This window comes from Terrapene carolina, unplaced genomic scaffold, assembly GCF_002925995.2.
Source record: "Terrapene carolina triunguis isolate 2854851 unplaced genomic scaffold, T_m_triunguis-2.0 Scaffold662, whole genome shotgun sequence".
Taxonomy (NCBI): Eukaryota; Metazoa; Chordata; order Testudines; family Emydidae; genus Terrapene; species Terrapene triunguis.
This window is the reverse complement of record NW_020665013.1, coordinates 650,972-677,385: the sequence shown is the minus strand read 5'-3', so window position 1 is coordinate 677,385 and position 26,414 is coordinate 650,972. Positions and strand designations below refer to the sequence as shown.

At 47.3% G+C, this 26,414-nt stretch overlaps 1 protein-coding gene across 2 annotated transcripts in view; it reads right to left on the bottom strand.

The window, feature by feature from the left end:
• Positions 1–10,597: 10,597 nt before the first annotated feature.
• The window catches only part of TIMM44 (translocase of inner mitochondrial membrane 44), a 70,328-nt gene continuing 54,511 nt past the window's right edge, over positions 10,598–26,414 (bottom strand). For both annotated transcript variants that reach the window (XM_026659699.1, XM_026659701.2), the window contains 2 exons: positions 21,576–21,686; positions 10,598–11,921 (listed from right to left, as the gene is read on the bottom strand). In XM_026659699.1, the coding sequence (XP_026515484.1) occupies positions 11,802–11,921; positions 21,576–21,686 (231 nt within the window). In that variant the 3' untranslated portion in view covers positions 10,598–11,801. The remainder of the gene's footprint in view (positions 11,922–21,575; positions 21,687–26,414) is intronic.

The window sequence follows — 26,414 nt, the reverse complement described above, 5'->3', positions numbered from 1 at the left end:
GGAGGGGGGGTCTGAGGGGCAGGAGGAGGAGGGGGGACTGGAGAGGGGGAGGGACAAGGTGTGGGGAGGAAGGGAGGAGAGAGAGAAAATAGGGAAGGAAAATACACCGGGGGAGAAAACCAATAAAAAACCCAAAGGGAGAGAAAATGACACCCCCCCCGAAGGGGCTGTGGAGGGAAGAGACCAGGAGAAGGAGCAGGATGGGCAGCAAGAGACACGTGTGCAAAGGACAAAGCCAACAGGAGAGGAACCTCCACCCTAGGCGTCACTCACTGGACAATGAAATACAGAGTGTGCGTGCGGTGCGTGTGAGTAAGTGTGCACAGTGTATGTGCAGTGTGTGTGTAGTGTGCATGGGTGTGTGCAGTGTGCGCATGCAGGGGGCGTGTGGGTGGGTGTTTAGGGGTGTGCAGTGTGTGTGCACAGGCGTGTGGGTGTGTATAGGTGTGTGCACAGTAGGGGTGTACAGCTGTGTGCAGTGTGGGTGTGCAGGGGGCATGGATGGGTGTACAGGTATGTGCAGTGTGTGCGGATGGGGTGTGGGTGTGCAGTGTGTGTGGGTGGGTGTACAGGTGTGTGGAGTGTGTTTGCATGGGGTGTGTGTGCAGTGAGTGTATACAGGTGTGTGCGCACGGGGCATGTGGTTGGGTGTATAGGTGTGTGCAGTGGGCATGTGGGTGGTGTGTGTGCAGAGGACATATGTGTGTATATTAGTATGTACACTGGGTGAGAGTGTCTCCCTTCTGCCCAGTGGAGTCGCAGCAACAAGGACCAGGTTCAATACCTAGGGGTGCCTCTTAAAAAGACAACACAGAACCGGTTCAAGCCTGGGAAACCCTAACACCACCCCGGACACAGCTGAAAGGCAAAACTTCCCCACACTGAGCGTGTGCGTAAACATTATTAAAAGGGGAAGAGAACCCAGCATTAATTTGGGAAAAATCCATGACCATGTTCAAAACCATGTGACCATAAGCAAACCCCGCCCTGCAGCGTGCTGGGCAGTGTCCCTTGTTTCGAATGAATGTCCCTTAACACATCACTCCCCTCTCTGCCAGTTGCACCCCATTCCCAGGGACTGTCCTTGCTTAGTGCAGACCCAGCATTCAGAGGGGAGTTCACGAGGCTCACCTCCCACCCCAGGGTCGGGGGGGGCACCGAGCAGTGCCTCTGCCGCTGGCTCACAGCCGCCGCTGCACGCTGCTGCTTACTGCTCCTGCGACCTCCCGCTCTGAGCTTCTGACACTTACCCCGGCCCACAGTGATTGCAGCAGGTAGTGGGGTACCCCATAGCCAGGGCAGTCTCTGTGGTCGCTGACCCCACACACACTATGGCTGAGCCCCTAGACCGGCCCAGCAGTGAGGCCAGCTCCAGGAATCACCAACCAGAAACAAGGACTCTAAGTTGAGTCTAATCAGCTCTGTCCTTACACGCTGGAGAGAGGCAGCTCAAACTGCATCTAGGACTCTAGGCCCGGGCTACCCCCTGAGGTACAAACACCCACCCCCCACTAGGATTTGGCATCCCGACCCCCTGCTTTGCAAGTGAGCTCAGGTTAGGGTGACCCCCCCAATCAGGTCAAGCTGAGCACCGTGCTGCTTAGCCCTTAGCTCAGCCAGTCAGGATCACCTCGCATTCAGTACCAGAGCAACCTGACACCCAGAACCAGCCAGGGGGAGGGGATACGTGGGTATGGGGTGCAGTGGGTGTGTACAGATATGCAGTGGGGGTGCAGTGGACCCAATCCCCCCAATCCAGCCGGCAATCCAAGGAGCTCAGCAGAGCTGAAACCTGCCCACTGGGGACCAAGCTGGAGGAGGCGAGGGAACTGCATGCTCACACTCTGAACAGCTGCATCGTTACGGTGAGTGGGGGTGATGGGCGGAGCCAGGCAACGCAATGCTGAGTGGTTCATTCCCCAGCCTGCCCCTGCGGTTGGTCGGTGTCTCTAACTTGTCTGGGAGAGGAAGTGTCTTCTAGGGCAGTGGTCTCCAAAGTGGGGTGCGCAGACCCCAGGGGGTGTGCAAGAGGATCTATTGGGGGGGGCGCGGCAGGAGGAGCACCGCCGGGGCAAAAGGGTGATAAGGCAGGAGGAGCGCCGCTGAGGCAAAAGGGCAGCAAGGCAGGAGGAGCGCCTCTGGAGGGGGGTGGGGGGGAAGGGCGGCCGGAGGAGCGCCGCCCTAAGATTGGCCAGAATGCCGCCCCTTACAGTGTGCCCGCCCCAGGCACGTGCTTCCTACGCTGGTGCCTGGAGCCGGCCCTTCGAGGTATCCTGAGGGAAGAGTGGGAGTTCCACAACGCAGAGGGGTTGACAGTGGCACCCTCACTCGTTCGTTCGCTTTCAGCGTATTGCGATGTATTGCAGTTTACGTGTGCCCGGTTAAGTGGATTTATGGATCATATTATCTAGTTTTAACTAAACTAACCCAAACAAAATGGACAAGTGGCTTAAAAAGATTCCTGCAAAGAAACCGCGGATTGAAGTTAATACTAATAACGCGAGCACAAGCGAACAACAAGAAAATGGCAGAGCTGACGGTTCTCCTACTCCTAGTACAAGCTCTTCGTCAGCCACATTACAAGGTAAAAACAATGCCGATCTAATCAGATCTGACAAGAAGTCAGCCAAAAAAATTTGAAATGAGCAAGAAGACTATTGTAAATATGGATTTACATCCACTATCGTTAACGATGAACCTCTCCCTAAGTGTATATTGTGCCTTGAGATATTAGCTAATGATAGTATGAAGCCATCACGATTAGCAAGACATTTAAAAACTAAGCATCCAGAACATGAAGACAAACCTCTACAATTTTTTCAGCGATGTTGAAAGTCATGCAGTACTCAATCCAGTACTTTACAAAATTTCACTAAACTTAATGATAAATGTTTAGAAGCTCTCTTGAGGTTTCTTACTTAATAGCGAAAGACAAAAAGCCACATACCATTGGGGAAAACACTTGTTCTTCCTGCCGCGGTAAAAATGGATGAAATAATACACGGAAAACAATATGGCGACAAACTAAAATGAATTCCTTTGTCAGCAAATACTGTTGGAAGACGCATAGAAAACATTGCTGAAGATTTGAAAAAACAAGTATTAGAACAAATTATACAGTGTGGGAGGTTTGCTATACAGTTGGATGAAAATACAGATGTTTCTAACATGTCTCAGCTTATGGTATTTGCTAGATTCTATTTCAATAATGAAATACACAAAGAACTACTTTTTTGTGAGCCACTAAAGGAAAGATGTACTGGAGAAGATATATTCTCAACAGTAAATGACTTCTTTAATAAAAACAATGTTTTATGGAAAAACTGTGTAAGTGTAACCACTTATGGAGCAGCTGCTTTGACTGGAATAAAGAAAGGATTCCAGGGTAAGGTTACAGAGATAGCACCACACGTGAAATTAATTCACAGCATCATTCATAGGCAAGCTATTGCAGCAAAGAAGTTGGATCCAGAAGTGCACAAAGTGCTACAGGATGTCATCGATGTGGTTAATTTTATAAAAACAAGACCTTTAAATAGTAGAATCTTTACAATACTTTGTAATGAGATGGGGAGTGACCATGAAAATCTTTTGTACCACACAGAGGTTCGCTGATGATTTAGTAAGCAAAGCCAACGATGCACTTCTTCCATTTGGATCTACATATCTTTGTGAGGCATCTTTTTCAGTTATGACAGCCATTAAAACCAAGGTGCGAAACCAGAACTTAGAACCAGACCTTAGAATCGCTGTATCACAAAGTGTTAAACTAAGATTTTCAAAAATAATGAAGCATATTCAATCACATTGCTCTCACTAAAAAATATTATTATTAATAATATTTTTAGTGAGAGCAAAAAGGTTTTTGGTACCGTTAATAATAAAATAAAAAATATTTTAAAAATATTGTTTATTTCATCTTTATCTCATCCTTTTTTAATTTCTATTTTTTGTGTATGTTTTATAATGTACATAATATATTAGTACAGTAGTACATGTATATAATTTATACATAAATAAATATACATATGTTGGGGGTGCGTGCTCAAAATTTTTTACTGATGGGGTGCGCGGTCAAAAAAGTGTGGAGCCCACGGCCCTAGAGCCCCACTGACAATGTATCTGCAGCACCATGTATGGAGAAATTCATGGCATCCCTGCACTGCTGCTCTGGTTAGGCTGGGATCACTGTCCCAGAATTCTCTCCATTGGTACCATTGTTCAGTGCCACTGGGGGGCGCTGTTGCACAGATTGGGGTTAGCCACTTGTGCGTTTCTTGCCATTTGCCATGTTGCACGGGAACCCGCCCTGGGGCAGCAGCACGTGGCTGCATAATGGCCAAAACACGGCGCTCAGGCGCAACCAGGGAATGGCTGGTGGAAGGCGCCATTCAGCTGCTTGCTTGGAATGGACAGAACCAAGGCTCCCGGACTAGAGCAGGTCATGATGAGATCTGTCCTGTCCTGTCCAGTCAGGCCGGAGGTTCTAGAAGCAGCTCGGAAGGAAGCAGAGCAGCACTGGGGCTAATAGGGTTTCCTTAGTTTAATAAAGCTCCTTGTTCAGTGTTGGAAGAAAGCTGCACTACAGCCAGGCACAGACTTGTAATATTGAAATGACCACACCCGGGGCCTGGCAAACAATAACAGCGGCAGGAGCTAGAGACAGGTGAAAAAGGGAATTTCCCACAAAAACATTAAGAAGGAAACAAAACTTGTTTTTGTCTGAAATTTTCACTGAATTTTTAAATGTTCAGCAAACCCTCCCCCACCCCCCCAGTAACAGCTTGTGACACCCAAACATTTTAGTGTTTCCATCAGTAAGTGGGAACATTTTAAAAAAATGAAAATATTTTGCAAAAGTTTTGGAAAAACTATCCAGAAGCTGCAGCAGTCCCAGAGCCACAGAGCCCTTAATGTGGCCAGACCGAGCTTCACGCTGCCAGGGACGTGCCCAGCTAGAGGACCACAGGACATTTCTAGTCCTGGATATTCAGTAGGAAAGCATGGGGCTCTCTGGCTGCCTGCCGCAGACAGGCAGTGCCAAGAGACCAGCCCATGGGAAGGGCAGAGGCTGTAAACAAGGCAACATTAGTTTTGCAGGTTTTAGTCAAAATGTTGTAAAATGCAGGAAATTGCAGCTGGCATTTCAAATATTATTTTCATTGTTTTTATGGCAGGAGCATTCAAGGGCCCCAGCAGTACTTAGGTGGACGTATGGCCTGAGCCACTCAGTCAGGCCTATGTACTGTAGGGCCAGTGACTTCCTTCCGTCCTTTTTGAAAACACCCTTTTCTGAAGCTGGGTGTCCCTATACTATGGAGTGGAGCATTTCCTTCCGCAACAATGTTCTCTTTAATTATAACCCGCAGCTCGACTATGCGTCCAACTGATTCCTGCATAACTCGGCAGCGGTGAGAGCAGCCCCTGCTGGGCACCAGGGCTAGCTGTTGCAGAAAAGCTGGGCAGGGATGTCCAGGACCAGCCCACCAGAGTTTTAAGGTACATATTTAATTCAGAATTTCCCAACTGGTTAATTGCCTAAGAACTCGCAATTCATGAAGAAAAGGCTCAGAATGCTCCTCAGATAAACTCTCAGCAAGACAAAGTGGCTTGATCATTGGCTTAGGTAGATAATTGCCTCCACCTCTTGTATTGTCTCAGTCCCATCCCTCATTGCTTCCTAAAGCTAGCTCCTCTGGTCCCTCTCCACTACCCTGAAGACAAGATCCATGCACAGAGGGCTCTGTTGTCTTCTCAGCAGACAGTGGCTGTTGGGACATATTACACGGAGCTGTATTCTACAGAGCCTCTCCCCCTATGTCCTCTCTCTAACTCTAGTAGCTCAGCTAAGGGCTCCTATTGGCTTTTATCATTTCACTTCGAACTGTTCAGTGCCTCTTTCCAGGTTCCAAACTTAAGCTCTGCCTCCGCTTCCTGGGGTTTACATTCTAATCTTCCATTTTCTCTTCCTACTCTGTGGCAGCCCAGCTCTGTAAATGCTCTAGCCCAGCTTAGAGGGATTTTTACTGCTAATTTAACATTACCAGGCTGCACTTCGCTGTTAATGCAGAGTCCTGGGCCTACACTTAGGAAATTAGGTTGATATAACTAGATCTAAGGGGTCTGAAAAATCCACACCCCTGAGTGACGGAGTTAAACCGACCGAACTGCCAGCGTCAATGGGAGAATTCTCCTGTCAGTCTAGCTACTGCCTCTCGGGGAGATGGAGCACCTACAGTGACAGGAGAACCCCTCCCATCCGTGCAGGTAATGTCTTTACTAAAGCACTACAGTCGCACCGCTGCAGCGTTTCAAGTGTAGACAAGTCCTTTGTCACTTATCGGGAGAGTAGCTAGTGAGCCCCAACAGCAATCAGGACCGCAGGGTGCTAGGCGCTGTACACACCCATACCCAAGGCAGTCCCTGCCCTCAGAGACTTCCCATCGAAGATGAGACACAGCGGGAAACACAGGCTAACAGTAAAACAACTCTGATTTACATGATATGCCCTGGTCACAGCACCCCAGCCATTGGCGTGGTCCACAAGTACCATGGCAGAGTGGAGCTTTAAGGAGAGAGCTGAATGTAGTGTAGTTGGGGGAAAAGTTAATAGTCTGGGGGTGTGTTAACAGTAATGTCATATGTAAGACGCAGGAGGTAATTGTACCGCTCTACTCGGCACAGGTCAGGCTTCAGCTGGAGAACTGTGTCTAGTTCTGGGTGCCCCACGTTAGACGTGGACAAATTGAAGAGAGTCCAGAGGAGAGCAAAAGAATTATAAAAGGTTTAGCAAACCCGAGCTATGAGAAAAGGTTAAAAACCTGGGCACGTTTAGTCTTGAGAAAAGACGACTGAAGGACAACTTGGTAACAGTCTTCAAATACGTTAAGGGCTGTTTTGATGGCAGGCAGCCATTCTTCACGTCCTCTGAATCACAGAATATCAGGGTTGGAAGGGACCTCAGGAGGTCATCTAGTCCAACCCCCTGCTCAAAGCAGGACCAATTCCCAACTAAATCATCCCAGCCAGGGCTTTGGCAAGCCTGACCTTAAAAACCTCTAAGGAGGGAGATTCCACCACCTCCCTAGGGAACCTATTCCAGTGCTTCACCACCCTCCTAGTGAAAAAGTTTTTCCTAATATCCAACCTAAACCTCCCCTACTGCAACTTGAGACCATTACTCCTTGTTCTGTCATCTGGTACCACTGAGAACAGTTTAGATCCATCCGCTTTGGAACCCCCTTTCAGGCAGTTGAAAGCAGCTATCAAATCCCCCCTCATTCTTCTCTTCTGGAGACTAAACAATCCCAGTTCCCTCAGCCTCTCCTCATAAGTCATGTGCTCCAGCCCCCTAATCATTTTTGTTGCCCTCCGCTGGACTCTTTCCAATTTTTCCACATCCTTCTTGTAGTGTGGGGCCCAAAACTGGACACAGTACTCCAGATGAGGCCTCACCAATGTCGAATAAAGGGGAACGATCACGTTCCTCGATCTGCTGGCAATGCCCCTACTTATACAGCCCAAAATGCCGTTAGCCTTCTTGGCAACAACGGCACACTGTTGACTCATATCCAGCTTCTTGTCCACTGTAACCCCTAAATCCTTTTCTGCAGAACTGCTTCCTAGCCATTCGGTCCCTAGTCTGTAGCAGTGTATGGGATTCTTCCGTCCTAAGTGCAGGACTCTGCACTTGTCCTTGTTGAACCTCATCAGGTTTCTTTTGGCCCAATCCTCTAATTTGTCTAGGTCATTCTGGACTCTATCCCTACCCTCCAGCGTATCTACCAGTCCTCCCAGTTTAGTGTCCTCTGCAAACTTGCTGAGAGTGCAGTCCACATCATCCTCCAGATCGTTAATGAAGATATTGAACAAAACCAGGAGGTAGGACAAGTAATGGGCTTAATCTGCAGCAAGGGAGATTTCGGTGTGATATTAGGAAAAACTCTCAGGGTAGTTAAGCTCTGGAATATGCTTCCCAGGGAGGTTGTGGAATCCCTGTTACGGGAGGTTTTTGATAGCAGGTTGGACAAACAGCTGTCAGGGATGGTCTAGGGTTACTTGGTCCTGCCTCGGGGCTGGATTTGATGACCTCTCGAGCTCCTTTCCAGCATGACATTTCTCTGATTCGAAGAAGGCAGATAGCTCATGGCTGTAGGGATTTTTACACCCATAAAAGGGCAGCACAGAAAAAAAGCACAAAGGTGAGGTTGTAGGGAAACAAAGCACAGAATGACTGCCTGTGTGAATCCCCTATCTCCCCCAGACAGATCAGAACAAAATGCAGCCAGGGAATTGCTTCAATGTCTGGTTCAACTTGAGAATTGTAAGATGTTTTGCTGACATTTTCTTCCCAGTAAGAAAAAGCACCGTCATCTCCTAGCTGCCAGAACAGGCCCCCTTGTCCTGCACAGGACCTAGGACACCATGGGCATGTCTACATAGCAAATAGATACCTGCAGTTGGCCTGTGCCAGCTGGCTCGGGCTGCAAGACTCTCACTCTGTGTTGACTGCCCAGCTCGGTCTGTAGGACCCTGTGGGGTCGGAGGATCCCAGAGCTTGAGCCAGGCAGTCTACACAGTGATGAAACAGCCCTGCAGCCCTAGCTCTGTGAGCCCATGTCAGCTCGTATGTCAAGTTGCTGTATGGACATACCCACTGTGAACAATCATTGTCCAGGACCTGCTGGGGATTCAAGGAAGAGTATAGAGCAGCCTGCTGGGGGCAGCTCAAGGCTTTGACCTTGATCTTCAAAGACCAAGATGGTTTCGGTCCCAAAGTGCTGAGAGCACCCAGGCTCCTGAGAACTGATAATGGCCCTGGCAAACATGCAGAGCCGCTGCCTCCCAGCAGCCTAGCTAAGCCTGCATTTAGGGCAAAGCCAGGACCAGCCCACAGTGTTTTTGATGTTAGGGGCTTATTTGGGGGTTGTCTGATTTTATTTTGGGAACTACTTGCATAGAGACAAGCACACTGCAAGACATGAGAGAGCAAGAACTCGCGGGCAGCTGCTCAGCAGGGGAGCCCCACTCCCACGGGAAGGTGCTTCTCTGAGTGGGTATAAACACCACCCACAGACTGCAGAACAGTAGCTTGGGAGCCGACAAGGGCAGCAGCCAGTGTGCGCCAGCGGTGGCCTGTGGGTTTCCCTCTATTAACACAGAAACCTGGTAGTCAGGACAAATGGGTTCCCTTCGCAGCCTCCCTGTGTTATGCTGGCTAAGGCACTGCGCCTCCTCTTCCCTCCGAGTAGTGGTGATGGAGTTAGGGCCCAGCCTTCTGTGCAAGCCCCTGCCGTGCAGCCATAGGCTTACTCTCCAGCCATGCTGGTTACGCCAAGGGAGAGGGCTCAGGGGTCAAGCCGAGCAAGGAACGTGCAACATTTCTCAAGGGAATTCAGCCTTTTTCCAACAGCCAAATCCCCAGGCAGACAGCGCTCATATCAGGCAGCTGTCCAATCCATGGCTGGGTAGTTTTAATTCTCTGGATTGGTTACAGACTGTGCCAGGTCCTCAGGTTTGTTGTTATACATTCAAGGTGTGATTGGCTGACTAAAACATGTGCTATGTCTGTGTTATTGGAGGAGCAGAGCAGCATGTCCAGTGCAAACTCTCAGGTACGTCGTGTTGTCACATGGTGACAAAGGCAAATCCTCTGCTTCTCACCTGACAGGTGCAGTGTGTCAGAGTCCAGCAGCATGCTGGGCCTTTGCTTTAGAGAGGCTATTAACCCCCAGGCACAGTGCAGAGCAGATTGCTAGGGGCTCCTGGCAGATTACTGATCACCCTCCAACAAGGAAGTGCAGGAAGTTCTGATTTGGGGGGGGGCACCTCAGGCCCAGAATTTGTGCATGCACCAGGCAATCAGACTTCTCTGGCTATGCCAGTGCTAATAGACACAACGGCCGCCTCACCTTTGCTCTCCCAGCAATGTCTGCACACAGGGCCCAGCCCCGTGGCTGAGCTGTGAGTGAATTCCAATCAGTTTGCTGATGAAGGTGAGCAACGCTCAAACATTGAACAAGACCCAAGCCCACCATCTGTCCTCTCACTGCTGGAGCTGGTCACACAGAGGGACTCACCCAATCCATCACTGGGTGCTGCAGTGTGGAATTTATTTTGTTCAGATATTAGGAACCGATACATAAATTCAAGACATTGAATTAAAAAAACTAAAATGATTCCACTGGTAAGAGCACCGGGGTGGAACTGGGTGAATTGAGAGCACATCCACAGCCAGTAAATTCCCCTGTCCAGAGAGTGGGAAACCCCAGCATGGCAGAGTTGTGCATCATGTGTGGGGGCTTAAGATAATGGGTGCTGTTGAACTTGCCGCATACATCAGACTGTCTGCAACCGCTGCTACAGGAATGATAATGATGCCTGGGCTAGACTTTGATTTCATTTAGATTCATCAAAAGAACTGCTCTGGACGCTCACAGGGGGAGGAGGAGGGACAGACAGAATGATTTTCTTTAATTACAAAGCAAAAAACAGCTCTTCTGCTTTGTGCATGTGGAGAATTGGAAAAAGCCAGGGCTCAACATTCCTTTGAATCCCCTATTGGGTAAGTTATCCTCTGCCCAAATAAGTCACACCCTTAAAAGAATCTTCACTCTTTATTGAAGGAGGCAGCAGAATAATCTATGAACATGAGAACATTTCAGCTGAACCTCTATTTACCCAGCACCAGTTTGGATTCTGTGTCAGTTAACCTCCTCCAAGCTCTGCAGCTAGCACACAGGTTCCACTGAGAGGCCAGGTGTGCACCTCCACCTGCGGCAGGAGACTGTACCCTTCAATTCATATAGAGTAGGTAAGTGAATCATACCCTCTGCACTCAGTCTTAACAATAAATAAGTGGGGATGCGTGGGAGGGTGGGGGGGGGGTGGCTATGTTCCAAGTTGGTTTTGCACCTTATTTGCTCTGTTTGTTGCACCTACAGCAGATAATGCCAACTACTTGTGTCCATCCCTCTTGTCCCTGGTCAGTATTCTACAGCTCTGCCTCTTTCTCTGTCACAACTGGCACTCTGCCCAGGTAAGTACAGCTCATGTGACCACCCGTGGATCTGGGGAGATTCAAACACAAAGACTCTCAAAGCAGTAGGTCCCACCTGCATCAGAAGAGAACTGTATGTAACACAACTGGGAGCACTCCTCATTGCTACAGCCAGGTCTGCAAACCTGCCTGGCCTGTGTTGATATGGCCCCGCAGGACTCTGCGGAAGGTGCATGTGTGGAGGCATGGGTGCATTTGGTTTAGTAAAGTGCATGACACTGCATCAACAAAGGCTTATTGGTGCAACCTAGTAAGAGAGCAGCTGAGACCTGCATGTCCTGAAAGAACTTTGAGAGCTTTCAGGGAGCTGGGGAGGCTGCCTTTGGGTTACTATAGATGCTGACATTGCAAACCATACATGTCACTTTGCTACTGCCCAGTACCCACCTGGGTCCATGTCAGGAAGCACTAGGGAATATGGGGAGGAAAGAGGCCAGCCTCCTCCAACCAAGATTTAAAAAGGAACCAACAGCAGCTGCTAGTGTCTTAAATCAGTTACACTTTAAATCTACTGCACATTCTTACAGCGTAAAGCTAGCGCCGTGCCCAGGGTAGTCATGTGGGTCCCAGGCAGGTCACATCAGGGACTGGTAAAGTGATGGCACACCCAATAGCTACCTCTTCTGAAACAGAACCAACACAGACTGTTCCCCACAGTTCCCTCCTTACACTGTAGGTTGCTGCAAGTTCAGACATGGCACTGGTGCAAGTGAGAGGTATAGGAAGCTCTTGGATGGCATTCTTAGAGGACCTGCTCTGTGCTTGAAGCAGAAATGTCCAATAACCTCCAAGCAGCATACGGGTTGAGCTCATCCTGGTCTCTGCAGAGCGCCCACACATACAGATACCGCAGAACTTGGTCCTGAAACAAAAAATCACTTGTTAGAACTGAAACTACACACTGCAGAGAACACAGCATTGCTGTGGGCTACGAGTCACTCCCCTCCTTCTCCCACAGAGAACATAGCACCGCTACCGGGCTAAGAATCAACACCCAGCACCACCACACACACAGAACAACATCGCTGTTATATAAGTCTTACACTGATTTTGTTTTTATCTTTGTTTTTTATCTGCTTTAGTTAAGGTTACCAAAATGCTGGATATCATAAGCTCACTTTCTCTTGTGCAGTGTTTCAAAAACTTAACCTTTTGGGCTGAATATTCCCTGATTAGCTTTTGCTCCATAGGGTTGTGATGCTTGAAAATTTGAACCACGCAACCATTTGAGTTATATGGCAACAAGCACACACCCCCATTTTCCTGTTCTGACAACCAGTTTAACACAGATAGCCGAGGAGCAGCTAAACTCTGCAGGGAATCTACTGCAGTTAGTACCTCTGATTTCATAAAGCTGAGAGTATTTGAATATGGACTTGTGTTCATGCAAACACCTAAGTACGCAATCTCCAACAGCCTTGGGCTGGCTGGTGCCCATTAGGAAGCATGTTTGCCCTGCTCTTCTGTCATTTTTAGCCTTTTAACTTTTCCCCATGTCTCACCACCCCCTGCCCTTCCTTCTCTCTTTAGTAACTGAGGAAATTCAATACAAAAACCTCTTAATACAACTTTAACCTGCACTATGAAAAGTCACAAAACCATTACATTTCCATCCAAGTCAAAGCCCTGCACACATGTAGTACTCACTTGAGTCCTGTTATCCTGGGTCAATACGTATACAGTAGAACCGCAGAGTTGTTTGTAACTCTGAAACACTCATAATTCTGAACAAACCCAATGGTGATTCTTTCAAAAGTTTACAATCGAACATTGACATAATATGGCTTTGAAACTTTACTGTGCAGAAGAAAAATGCTGCTTCCCTTTTATTTTGTTAGTAGTTTACATTTAACTCAGTACTATACTGTATTATTATTATTATTTTTTAAATCTCTGCTGCTGCCTGATTGTGTACTTCCGGTTCCAAATGAGGTATGTGGTTGACTGGTCAGTTCGTAACTCTGGGGCTCTACCGTAGTATTTTCTTGAAGAAGTCTATGCGGTTAAGTGTATAAACATATAAGATGGGTAATGGGGCTGAGTTAATTGCCACTGAAACCTTAATTTGCATTTTCTAGCTATCTGTGACATTCAAACTCCATTTCATTACATTCTGTAATGAAAGAGGCAAACTAAGAAAGGAGAAAATTGGCACCAAAGCTGTGATCTAGCTGGAAAGGTTTAGGCTCCTGAAAAATAGGGTGTTTTATTGGAAGTGTGGCAGACAACTAGAGGGATCCTAAAAAACAAAACAAAACAGGAGTCCTTGTGGCACCTTAGAGACTAACAAATTTATTTGGGCATAAGCTCTCGTGGGCTAGAACCCACTTCATCAGATGAATGAAGTGAAAAATACAGGAGCAGGTATAAATACATGAAAGGATGGGGGTTGCTTTACCAAGTGTGAGGTCAGTCTTACGAGATAAATCAATTAACAGCAGGATACCAAGAGAGGAAAAATAACTTTTGAAGTGGTAAGAGTGGCCCATTACAGACAGTTTGTGACATCAAAACACAGGGAAGATGGCTTTCTTACTGGGGAATGAGACATCACAGAACAAAAAAACAACAACACTGCACTGTGGGAGTTCTGGGTGACTGATTTTGCATGTTTATTAATAGAGCTACATCCTAATCTTGGATGTGCAGTGCATGTTGCTGCATATATTCAAAGGAACTGGGACTGCAAACATCTGTGGACTCCCAGAAGTGGATTTCTAAACTGTAGTTATGCATTTAAGATTAAAATTTGTCCCTTATTCCCATGGGATGCTGTGACAGGCCCAGCATCCTGCACCACAATCTCTTAGGATTAATTTTAAAGAGGATTCCTTGAACCTTTCGAAAGTGCTTTGCTGGATGGTTAAAGGCTTATTTCCCCAGATCAACTGTGCAAAACTCCATAGGCATCTGTCCCTTGCTCTCTTTTTAAAGTGGCGTATTTGCTAGAACACCTGGCATAATCATTTCATATGCTCCCAAACTTCCTACGTATCCCATTGAGGGTGAGTTTGCAGCACTGTAGTGGGTGAGTGCAAACAGGGCAATACTGCAGCAGGAACAAGCACATGATTTCTATTTAGCGAGTTTACAACTTGAAGCTCCTTTTTACCTAGAAGGTTATTTGCTCATGACTCCAAGGCACTGCAGAAGTGCAACAGTAAAACAATCATGGCTGCCAGTCGGCCTGCAGCTGACACTGGATTAAAACTAAAGTTTCATTTCCTCTACAGCATTTTAATGCATCTCCTGGATTTATTGCTGTTCTCAAGGAACCAGACAGAAAATGGGCTTTGATATCGCCTTTAATAAATCAGCCCATCAATACCCATCTTTTACCAATGGGCTAATTCAGTGTGAGAAATCACTAAATAGACCCCTCTTCCCCCTGTGGTCAATATGACAAGCTGCAAATCAGTCCAGATGGGCCCCATCATTAAAATTAGTCCTTTTTTCTGTAAACCTACAGTCTGGGCTCAGGAGAATGGCTGAGAAAAGCCAATATTTATTAAACACATGTATTAATTTTAATGGAAGACTCCTGGAAACTGCCAGCTCCAGGCTCCTCGCAGCGTCACCTATTATACATCATTAAACTACTTAAACATTGCCCGGCACACCGAGAGCCTGCCACTCAGCCACAAAGAGATTTCCAGAAGATTTCACAAGCTCTTAAACCCATGTGTCATTAACTCCCAAAACGAGCTTGACAGAACTTATCCGCAGATGGTGCTTAGGTGAATGACGGTGATGCTTTCTACAGCTTACATGGACAAATGAAACCACTGCAAGAAGTGATTCACACACAGATTCCAGGACAGGGCATGGTCAGTCAGGCATCCCTGGAGTAGCTTTCAGAAGTCCCAACACAGGACTGTGCCATGTGCAGTGTCTAGCACAGGGGTCTCAAACACACGGCCCATGGGGCTATTTCCTGCAGCCCGCCAAGCGGCCTGCGCCTGCCCCCCCAGCCTACCTCCAGGCCAGGGGTGGGCAAACTACACCCGCGGGATTGCCCCCCTCGAGCCCCGCGCCGCTCCCTGAAGCGGCTGGCATCACATCCCTGCAGCGGGGAAGAAAAGTCTGTGTGTTGCCCTGGTTTTCAGGCACCGGCTCCCCGCAGCTCCCATTGGCCGGGAACGGGGAACCGCGGCCAATGGAAGCTTTGGGGAAGGTACCTGGAGGCGCGGCAAGCAGCATGTGGAGCCCTGCATCCCCCTCCCCCAGGGGCTGCAGGGACATGGTTCTAGCTACTTCCGGGAGCAGGAGCGGGGCCAGGGCCGCTGCCACCCCGCCCCCCAACTCCCTGCCCTGAACCCCCTGCCTGCACCCCACACCCCAACCCTGTGTCCTGAGCCCCCTGCCTGCACCCCAACTCCCTGCCCTGAGTCCCCTGCCTGAACCTCAACCCCCTGCTGCACCCCAACTCCCTGCCCTGAGCCCCCTGCTGCACCCCACACCCCAACCCCCTGCCCTGAGCCCCCTGCTGCACCCCACACCCCAACCCCCTGCCCTGAGCCCCCTACTGCATCCCACACCCCTTCTGCACCCTGAGCCCCCTGCCTGCAATCCAACCCCCTGCTGCACCTCAACTCCCTTCCCTGAGCCCCTGCCACACCCCTCATGCACCTTCTGGGGGCAGGGAGGGGGCGGAGTTGGGGTGGGGACTTCAGGGAAGGGGTTGGAATGGGGTAGGGACTCATGGAAGGGGTGGAGTGGGGGCAGGGCCGGGGGCAGCGAGGCGGGGGGGTGTGTCAGTGATGCAGCCCTTGGGCCAATTAACTAGCCCTCATGTGGCCCTCGTGGTCATTTGAGTTTGAAACCCCTGGTCTAGCACGAGGAGAGGAGAACAGTTTACCTGGTTTGAGCCAGAACCTTAGTACAATTACAGTGGATCCAGAACCTAAACTCACTGGGCTTGAGATTATTCTCCACCCCTCTTGCAATTTATTAATTTTAATTTTGCCCGCTTCAATTTCATTTTGTTAATTTCTGCCCAAGTGCCCAAACCTCTAGGCTCCTCACACCCAGAGGTCCCGCTCATCAAGGACGGAGAAAGGCAAGAAAGCATGCATCTAAAACATACAAATAAACAAATTAAATATAAAAACAGGAAACAGCCCCACTGGGAAATGAAGGTCCTAATGTGCCGATTTGTTGTTCCCCCTTTGTGCCTCAGTCCCCCATCTTTAAAATGGGGATAATGATACTGAAGTCCTTTGCAAAGCGCTTCAAGACCTAATGGTAAGAGCTAGATATTACTTACAGCTGCAGTGTAGAGCTACCACCACAGGTAGCTGAGAGCATGTGTGTGGAGCAGCAGTCAGAACGGTTACCACAATACTGCCACTCCCTTTTCATCTCTCCTTCCTCCCAGGTGCTCACAGCAGCTCCTAGCTTGGCACCATTCTCCTACTTAACGAATGGGCTTTCACTGCTCCTTTCAGATGGCCCTACAGGGCCCCAACCAGATGCCGTTATTATTCATAATTATTCTTTCGTTATGGTTTCTCTCTCATGAAGAGTCACATGAGACTCTCCTATCAGCCACGTCCATGCAGTCCAGAAACATCAGAAACAACTGATCCAAGACAACCCAGGTACACACAAAAGCCAAGTGCATGAAGAACAGACCAAGCATATGAAATTCTGGTATCTATGGGTATGTCTACACTATGAAATTAGGTCGATTTTATAGAAGTCGATTTTTAGGACGCGATTTTATACAGTCGATTGCGCATGTCCACACTAAGCGCATTAAGTCAGTAGAGTGTCCTCACTACCGTGGCCAGCATCGACTTATGGAGCGGTGCACTGTGGATAGCTATCCTACAGTTCCTGCAGTCTCCGCCGCCCAGCGGGTTAAGCTCCCAATGCCTGATGGTGCAAAAACATTGTCGCGGCTGGTTTTGGGTACATGTCGTCAGTCGCCCCTCCCTCCGTGAAAACAACGGCAGACAATCGTTTCGCGTCTTTTTCCTGGGTATGCAGACGCCATACCACGGCAAGCATGGAGCCCGCTCAGCTCACCGTCACCGCTGCTGTTGTGGGCAAGTCTACTGTGGGGGCTGCTGTGATCCAAGTAGCCAATGTAATCATTGACGTTCTGTTATCAAGGGTAGTGACTCTGGGAAATGTGCGGGCCTTTTTAGATTTTAGGTACATCATATTCTTGTCCTTTGTCACTGGTGAAGAAGTCTTGCAGCCGTACATTCCAGTCTGGTCAGCGCTGTAACACCCCATAGCACTTCCGTGGTTGACACATGTAACCGCTCCAGGGCTCTTGCTCTTTTGCCTTGGCCGAGGTACCTTGCCCTACCCGGACCTCCAAGCATTCGACACAGAAGCACCTGCAGCAGCTGGCATTTCTACACAGCAGCAGCTCCTTGCCTTCGCAGCAGACGGTGCAGTAGGACTGCTAACCGTCGTCATCTACCGCTTCCGCTGCAACTCTGCTCTCCAGCAACGAGCTCGGGGGATCTGTTCTGGTCCTCCTGGGTGCTGCTGGCAGCAGACGATGCAGTAGGACTGGTAATTGTCCTCGCTGGACATGTAGCTTGGCCGGGGGTTCTGGGAACGTCTTCCCTGCCGGGCTCCTAGCAACCTCCAGGGCATGGTGTATGGCTCCATCACTTCCCCTGCAACTCTGCTCTCCTGCTCCCCAGCAACGAGCTCGGGGGATCCGTTCATGAAACCTGGACAATAGTAAGGAGCAGTTCAACTATAGGCTGAGCAAGTGCAGAATGGTGGTTGAATGTGCCTTTGGACATTTAAAAGCTCGCTGGCGCTGTTGGTCAGATCTCAGCGCAAGCAACATTCCCATTGTTATTGCTGCTTGCTGTGTGCTCCATAATACCTGAGAGAGTAAGGGGGAGACTTTTATGGCGGGGTGGGAGGTTGAGGCAAATTGCCTGACTTCCGATTTTGATCAGCCAGACACCAGGGCGATTAGAAGAGCACAGCAAGGCACGCTGCGCATCAGAGAGGCTTTGAAAACCAGTTTAATGACTGGCCAGGCTTCGGTGTGACACTTGTGTGTTTCTCCTTGATGCACACCCGCCCCCTTTGTTGATTTTAATTCCCTGTAAGCCAACCACCCTCCCCACTTTGAAATAAAATAACTATTGTTTTGAAACCATGCATTCTTTATTAATTTAAAAAAAAAAAAAAACAAAAGAGATAACAGACAAGGTATTGTAGCCACACTAAAAATCAGACTGTTTGAATGACAGCCTTCTGTTGCTTGGGCCATCCTCTAGAGTGGAGTGGCTGGGTGCCCGGAGCCTTCCCCCCCGCGTTCTTGGGCATCTGGGGGAGGCGGCTATGGAACATGGGGAGGAGGGTAGGCAGTTATACAGTGGATGCAGCTGGAGTCTGTGCTCCTGTTGGCTTTCCTGCAGCTCCAACAGATGCTTCATCATGTCCGTTTGCTCCCCCAACAGACGCTTCGTGTCCGTTTGCTCCCCCATTAGCCTCAGCATCGCGTCCTGCCTCTGCTCTTCGCGCTCACTTAATTCTTTCCTGGCCTTTGCCACTGAATGCCTCCAAGCATTAAGCTGTGCCCTATCAGTGCAGGAGGACTGCATGAGCTCAGAAAACATGTCATCGCGAGTGCATTTTTTTCACCTTCTAAACTGCGATAACCTCAGGGACAGAGATGATAGGGGGAGCACAGAAACATTCTACTCTCTACGATTCTGGGGGAACTGCATGGTCACCTGTGCTGCTGAGTTCGCCACGCTGACCAAAGAGGAAATGAAATTCAAAAGTTCCCGGGGCTTTTCCTGTGTACCTGGCTAGTGCATCGAACTTCAAAGTGCTGTCCAGAGTGGTCACAATGGAGCACTCTGGGATAGCTCCTGGAGGCCAATCCCATCAATTTGCGTCCGCACTATACCAAAGTCGACCCAGCAAAGTCGATTTTAGCGCTGCTCCCCTTGCTGGGGAGGAGTACAGAAGTCGATTTTAAGAGCCCTTTAGGTCGACGGAACAGGGTTGGTTGTGTGGATGCATTCATTTTTAAATCAACCTAACGCGGCTAAATTCGACCTAACCCCGTAGTGTAGACCAGGCCTATGTAAAGCAGCCACATTAAGAAGTGATTAGCTGATTAACTGAGGCATGTTGAGTAAGGCTGACCCTCTAACTTGGGATGGGGGTGTTGTCTTTCCCAAAAGGTTTTTAATATGCAAATTTTTTTTTTTTTTTTTTTTTTTTTTTTTGGCTCAGAAAGGTCCTACAACATTTCAGCCATGAAGTGATGGGATGTATGTGACGGAAGTGAGATTGTTTGTTCAAAACCTACATCATGATGACAGTCCCCAGCAGGGAGATCCATAAAGGTAGCAGCCCCTGTTCCTCTCTGCATTCAATCCTGGATAGATAGTAACAGCCCTGCTTATTTCCAATTTGGCTTGAGCCACTGCTGGGACTTTCCACCCACTAAATTCCCTTTGTCTACCAGCTCTGTCATTAGACTTTAAAGCAATGCAATCAAGCAGCATGCTGTGAGTGATTCTGTGTAATCCTCTGGGTGGCTTGCTGCCCATGGCACTCATCTCCTCGGGTTTCACAACCTTCTCTAAACCATAATCCCGTCCTTTGCTACTCCCCACTGCTGCCCAGGATCCCTGGGCCTTTCAAATGCACCAGCACAACGATCTCAGGCAGTGTACCTGCCACCCCCTGCATCTGACAAGGACAGAGCTCTGAGTGGCTGAGCCAGGCCAGGCACAGGAAGGGAGCAGGTGTACCAAGGGGCAGGGACCCACTGTGCTAGATGCATCTGGATGCTCTGCCCTTTCATTATTTGGTTCCATGATTTCACCTGGGATTGAAGTGCAACTTATTGAACCCAATCACCATTTCCCACTATAAAGACCCAAATCCCATTAGCTCTACACCAGCTCATTACACCTTCCTCATTCTGAGCACTTTTTAAGATGGCTGCTAAGGGTCCTACCATCAGATATCTTGTTTTTCCAAGTACTCCCCTCCAGTTTTTTCTGTTGGTGGATTTTTTTTAAATCAATTGCTCCATTTTCTAGATCTCCGTTAATAGCAATGAAAGCATCTGAGTTCTGGGACACACAAGAAGTCTGGACATGCTTACAGGGCAAAGGTTTCATGTGTGCTTTGAGTGCAGGACTTGTTACTTCACACTGGTGATATGGAGACCCATTGTGAAGCACTGACCTTCATCTATTAGTAAGTGATCACCCTAAAGAAAGCCCAGTTCTCCATCACAAAATGAACTTGTTCATTTATTTGACAAGCTTAGTTTTAATTAGTGATGTTCTAACAAACATACTGAAGTAATGAGAGCTCAGTAATGCCAGACCTGTTGCTAGAGCACTAGTTCATCTCTGCTCAGAAGCGGAGAGGGCATGTGTTTGTGGGGGTGAATTATGGAGAGTATGGATTAGTTAAATGCACATTAGCCAGGCTCCATGGCAGATATATGTGTTACACAGTGATGACTGGATTAAAAGTGAATGCACACAATCTCACTAGAACTGACTGCAAAGCACTTCATTTTTCACACAGTACAGGGCATCTGTGATAAATGAAAGGGGGGGGGGGGGAGAGGGCTAGCTCCCTTTTATGGACTCAGCCAGCCATTTAACTATAAAATCCCTCTTAGTAGCTGTTCTCTACTTGCTTTACCTGTAAAGGGCTAAAAAGTATCACTGCTATGCATAGGTAAAAGGAAGTAAGTGGGGCACCTGGCCAAAAGAACCAATGGGAAGGCTAGAACTTTTTGAAATTGAAACAAGACTCCCCTTTTGTCTGTCTGTGGTTGTTCTCAGAGAGAAGCAGAGACAGGGCTGAAACTATGCTGTAAAAAGCTTGGGGCCAGGTATGAAAAATCATCAGTATCATACCTAGAAACTACTCATTTGAAATCCCAGATATGTAAGCAGATCAGGAAATGTCTAGGAAGACGCGATCAGGTTTATCTCCTTTTATTTCTTTATGGCTTGTGGACTCCTCTGCGCTAACCCCAGGTGCTTTTGTTTTGCTTGTAACCTTTAAGATGGACCTCAAGAACTATTCTTGATACTTAATCATTGTATTTGCTCTTTTTAAATCTAGTAATAGCCTGAGTTTCCAGATGTATTTTCTTTCTTTTTGTTTTAATAAAATTTACCTTTTTTAAGAACAGGATTGGATTTTTGTGTCCCTAAGAGGTTTGTGCACATGTTGTTTAATTAGCTGATAGCAACAGCTGATTTCCTTTGTTTTTCTTTCTCAGCTCTTTCCCGGAGGGGGGGTGAAAGGGCTTGAGGGTACCCCACAGGAAGAAATTCCCAAGTGCACCTTCCTGGGTTCTCAAAGGGGTTCTGCACTTGGGTGGTGGCAGCATCTATCCATCCAAGGTCAGAGAAAAGCTGTAACCTTAGGAGCTTAATACAAGCTTGGAGTGGCCAGTATTTACTGCTAGAATCATTGCGGGCCCCCACCTTCTGCACTCGAAGTGCTAGAGTGAGGAATCAGCCTTGACAGCATCACTTACCGGATCTCCTTCTACCACCTCTCCTTTCTGATTTTTAATCACCCTAACAAGTTGAGCCTGGAAAGTGATAATTAATACGGGTCCCTGCTCCATCATCTTCCCCATAGCAAGCTGTAACGAGAAAAATTTTCTATTAGAAAGTGGAGATGTCTTTTTGCATGTTAACATCAGGAGAATTTAGAATTACTACTATGACTTGCACAGTAAATCATTAGCCTGTAATCCCTTTTCAAGGCTGATTCTGGCTACTATACTGAATTATACCAGTTGTGCTAGTACAATTGCTTGAGTCAATTGTACTACCACGCTGTTTCAAAATGTTTCCACATTGTAATCATGTTTTTAAATACTTATACTACACTTTCAGAAAAAACGGTCCCTTTTGGGCAGAAATTTTCCATTCTTATGTGCCTGAGGGCTGAATTTTTTGGAAAATGTGAACAAGAGCTATTCAGCTATTTCTGAGTTATGAGGGGATGATAAAAAAAAGTCCTGCTCTTAAAAAATAACAGTATACTTTTTCCAGGGAAATAACTCAAATCCAACTCCAACTTTGACACTTCCCACCTAGTACGTAAATAGCCCGTAACAAGGTAAGTCCCAATGCACTGGGTAAAGGAACTTTTAAGTGGAATAGAAGCCATGAAGGCCAATGCCTTTTTTCCCCCCGTTTCCTGTCCTCTTTATTCCACTGACATCTCTTACCTCTCTAAATACCTAGGAAATTAAATGCAAAAGACAAGGCAAAATTAAAGTTGCTTTATTAAGAATGCAAAGCTGAGAGGCAATCACGATGCTCCCCTCTGGCAGGAATCTATTATGATACAGGGTCAGTTGTTCATATGTGCTTAAGTGACCCATGGTCTTTAAATCCTTGATTGTATTACCTCAGAAATAATGTCTCTCTAAGGTAGTAGTAAAAATCACAGATTGCTTTTAAGCAGTAGTATTTGATCATTTAATTAAAGACAGCTTTATAATGCACACAAAGGGCAGAGCTAAGATGTGTGTTCAAATTAACTATGGCAGCATTTCCTGGATTTGAGAACTTATATATATATATATATAAAAAAAAAAAAGTTAAGGCAAGTTGCTGGAAGCCATTTCCCACCTGCGTGTGGCACAGAGGGCAGGCAAGTGACTCAGTGTACATGTCCTTCCCCTTAAAACAGCCACTGGCTGACTTCACCCAGGAAAGAGGGCACAGAACTCTGTCATGCTCTATGGAGTAATGACGTTAGAAAACGAGTCTCTCTCACTCTGCCAAGACTAAGCTCAGCACTTCACCTGCCTGGCAAGTGAAGCTTTCCTAATTGCACTTGAGCCTAAGAGTATGTCTACACTAGAAAGGTAAGTCAACCTGTATTAGGTCAACTTACAGCCACCACATTAATTCTGCCAGTGGGGTAGATCCACACGACCTTCCTTGGGTCAGTGGTGCACGTCCTTACCAAGAGCGCTTCCACTGACCTAACAGGGGCAGTGTGGGGAGCAGAGAGCCTGGTCTCAGCTACGCTGGCAGCTCCCTGCCAGGAGTCCAGCTGCCCCACAGGCTCCCGGGCTCCCAGCAGGCCGCCCAGGGTTTCTCGCCTCTCCATTCCCCGCCGGGAGTGGGGAGGAAGCCATCCGGGGCTTCTTGCCCCTGGAGAGCAGGCCCAGCTTGTCAATTTCACAGCAAGTGACAAGACAGAGAACAGCGATGTAAGTAACCGACATAAGCCTTACACCTCTCGTGGAGGTGGAGTTGTTATGTCGGTGTAGTAGGGCACTTATATCGGCGGGAGGGAGGCTGTAGCGTAGACCAGCCCTAAGTTTCTAGCACAGCAATAAATCATATTGCCACCTCTCCACCAACTCAGCCAGGAAACCAGACTACTCAGTGACAAACATTCAGCTCTGAGCACTTTCATTCCATGTGTCTAAAGCCAGACTTTAGGGCCATGTGCCAGTTCAGGAATTCAATTGGACAGCCATTTTCTGCTAATGCAGATGGTGAGGTATAACTTTTCTGCCTTAACATAAGCCGCAGTGCGTGCACTGAATTTCATTATATGTGTATGTAACATCTAAATTTTAATCATAATTCTGTACTAGTATGGCTTTTTGCATTTAATTTTTAGTGTTTTTACCAAAAAAGAAAACTGTCTCCAGTCAGTTTATGTTACATGCTTCTAAGTCAACATTTTGAAACGTGAGTTCCTAAAGTTGCACATCTAAATCCATATTAAGGCACTTAAACAAAAGGTCTTCATTTGAGAGGTGCTAAGCACCAAAAAATCCCATTGAAGTCAAAGGAAGTTGTAGGTGCTCAGCATCTTTGAAAATTAGAATGTTTGTCTAGGTACCTCAAATATGTATTTAGATGTCTATGTTTGAAAGTGTTGGTCTTAAGTTTCACTCTTCTCATGTACATGGAAATTGCATATTCAAATACAGATGGAACATTACTTCACTATGCATGTATCAAACGCTATCTGGAGAATCATTGTGCACACACAACAGTTCTGTTTTGGAACTGACATGCTGCAGTTTGCTATTTTCATTCTAAATGTTCTTTCCCAACCATAGCAAAGATGCCATTCTGATTGAAAACACTGTCTGTACATGCCAACCTAGAGCTTCTCCAACAAAATAGTCTGTTTTCAAAGAGTAAAAATGTATCAAAAGAATGTCTGACAATACCTTTCAGCTCAAAGGTCGCAGGAGAATTTTATTAAATATCCCCTTGCCCATTCACCTTTGGGCTAAGAACAAACAAAGACGACCCCAGGGTAATATTTCAAGAAAGTTGTAAATGGCTGAAAACAGACACATAACAAAGTGCCTCTTCAGCCAGAACTCCAGTCCTGCTACCGTGACATTGTTCTATTTAGGGATAGCTCAGTGGTTTGAGCATTGGCCTGCTAAACCCAGGGTTGTGAGTTCAATCCTTGAGGAGGCCACTTAAGGATCTGGGGCAAAAATCAGTACTTGGTCCTGCTAGTGAAGGCAAGGGGCTGGACTCGATGACCCTTCAGGGTCCCTTCCAGTTCTATGAGATAGGTATATCTCCATAACGGAAGGGGGAGAAAAAAAAAACCTAAACTTTCCACCCAGGAGTTATTATTCAGCACACCATGAAGTCATGTCTCTTGGACACAGACTTTATACTGGACGTTCCTAAATTAAGTGAGATGTTTAGAATAAAGTGATAATGTTTATTACTTCAATAAAGTTCATTTGATTAGAATGCATTGTTTATTGCTGGAGATAATCAAGGGAATTGCAGCTGTAATGGGCAGATTCCTGCTTGGTTGGCACTCTCATTTAATTCCTCATGTTACAGAAAGGGCAGGAAAGGTTTCCTATTATTTCAGAGGAGTTGGTGTAAGGGAAGGGGACAGTCCGATATCCCAGGAGGCCCTCAGATTACTATGGCAATACGGGCCTTGGAAGGAGAGGGAGGGGTACAGTTCTTTTATAAGAATTGCCATTGCTCATCAATGATGGTGCCCCACCGACCAATGCAGTTATGGGAGTGATGATGATGTTTGGTTCACAGAAAATATGCTCATTTGAAATCAAGTTAGAGGAACCCGAACATTCTTTCAAAGTACAATCTGCCATGTAGTACTATGGCATCAGTTTCCCACTGCTAGGTTACAACCAATGGCATTACGAGTACTAGAAAAAGGAACACCACAAGCTCCGTTTCTTCCTGTTTTGAAAAGGAATGTGGGGTACTGGCAGTTCGTGTAACATTGAGGTATTATGAGGGCCGATAGTTTCCCACATGCAGCTCTGCCAATGAACTTCAACTGCTCCCCCTGCGATTCCAGTCCTAGAATGCCACACAGCTCAAAGCCCAGGAGCCTCAAACCTTAGCTCCCTGTGCCGCTCCCATCACAGTCCTCTCAAGAGGTTATTGGCGATCACAAACTGCGCGGCAGTTTAGTGGTTCAGGAAACAGGAGGAAACTACCAAGTTCCTTCCACCAGCTCGCCTCTGTTGCTAGGGAAACTGACTTGGGTGAGGAGTCTTGGATACATCTGTGGTATTTCTAACTTCACATCTCCAAGTGAACTGAAAAGAACTGCGGTTATTACCAGTCCTGTATATTGGCTGAGGCCTGGTTTACACTTAAAAGTTAGATCAACCTAACTACGTTGCTCAGAGCGGTGAAAAAAATGTGCACCCTAAGCAACATGGGTAGGTTGCCCTTGCCCCTAGTGTAGACAGTCTCAAAATGGCTTTTCAAATTTTGGTCTTTTCAAATGGCTTTGCCCTGTCAAATATACTGCACGTTCAGTTACCTGCTACTAGGTCTCTGTAGCTTAAGTTGTCTTGTAGTGTAGACAGCCTGAGAGTGACAAGTATTAGAGCAGCAGAGCCACAGCTACGTGACTACAGAACTTGTAGCGTAGACGCTTCCTATATCAACAGAAGGGGTTCTTTCTAGCGATGTGCACAATCCACTTCTCTGAGAAGCAGTGGCTAGGTCAACAGAAGAATTTCACCCAGCTCCTCCAGTACTGAGCCCAATAACTTGGGTCTGACCAACGTTTAACTTCCAGAAAGGCATTCTGATTTGAAGACCTCAGGAGATGGAGAATCCATCATTTCTTTGGTAGTTTGTTCCAATGGTTAATCATCCTCAGTGTTAAACATTTGTACCCAATTTCTAATGTGAATTTGTCTGGTTTCAGCTCCCAGACATTGGTTCATGTTCTGCTTTTCTCTGTTACATTAAAGAGCCCTTTAGTAGCCAGTATTTCCTCCCCGTGCAGGTACTTATACAGTAACTCCTCACTTAAAGTCGTCCCGGTTAACGTTGTTTCGTTGCTGATCAATTAGGCCTGG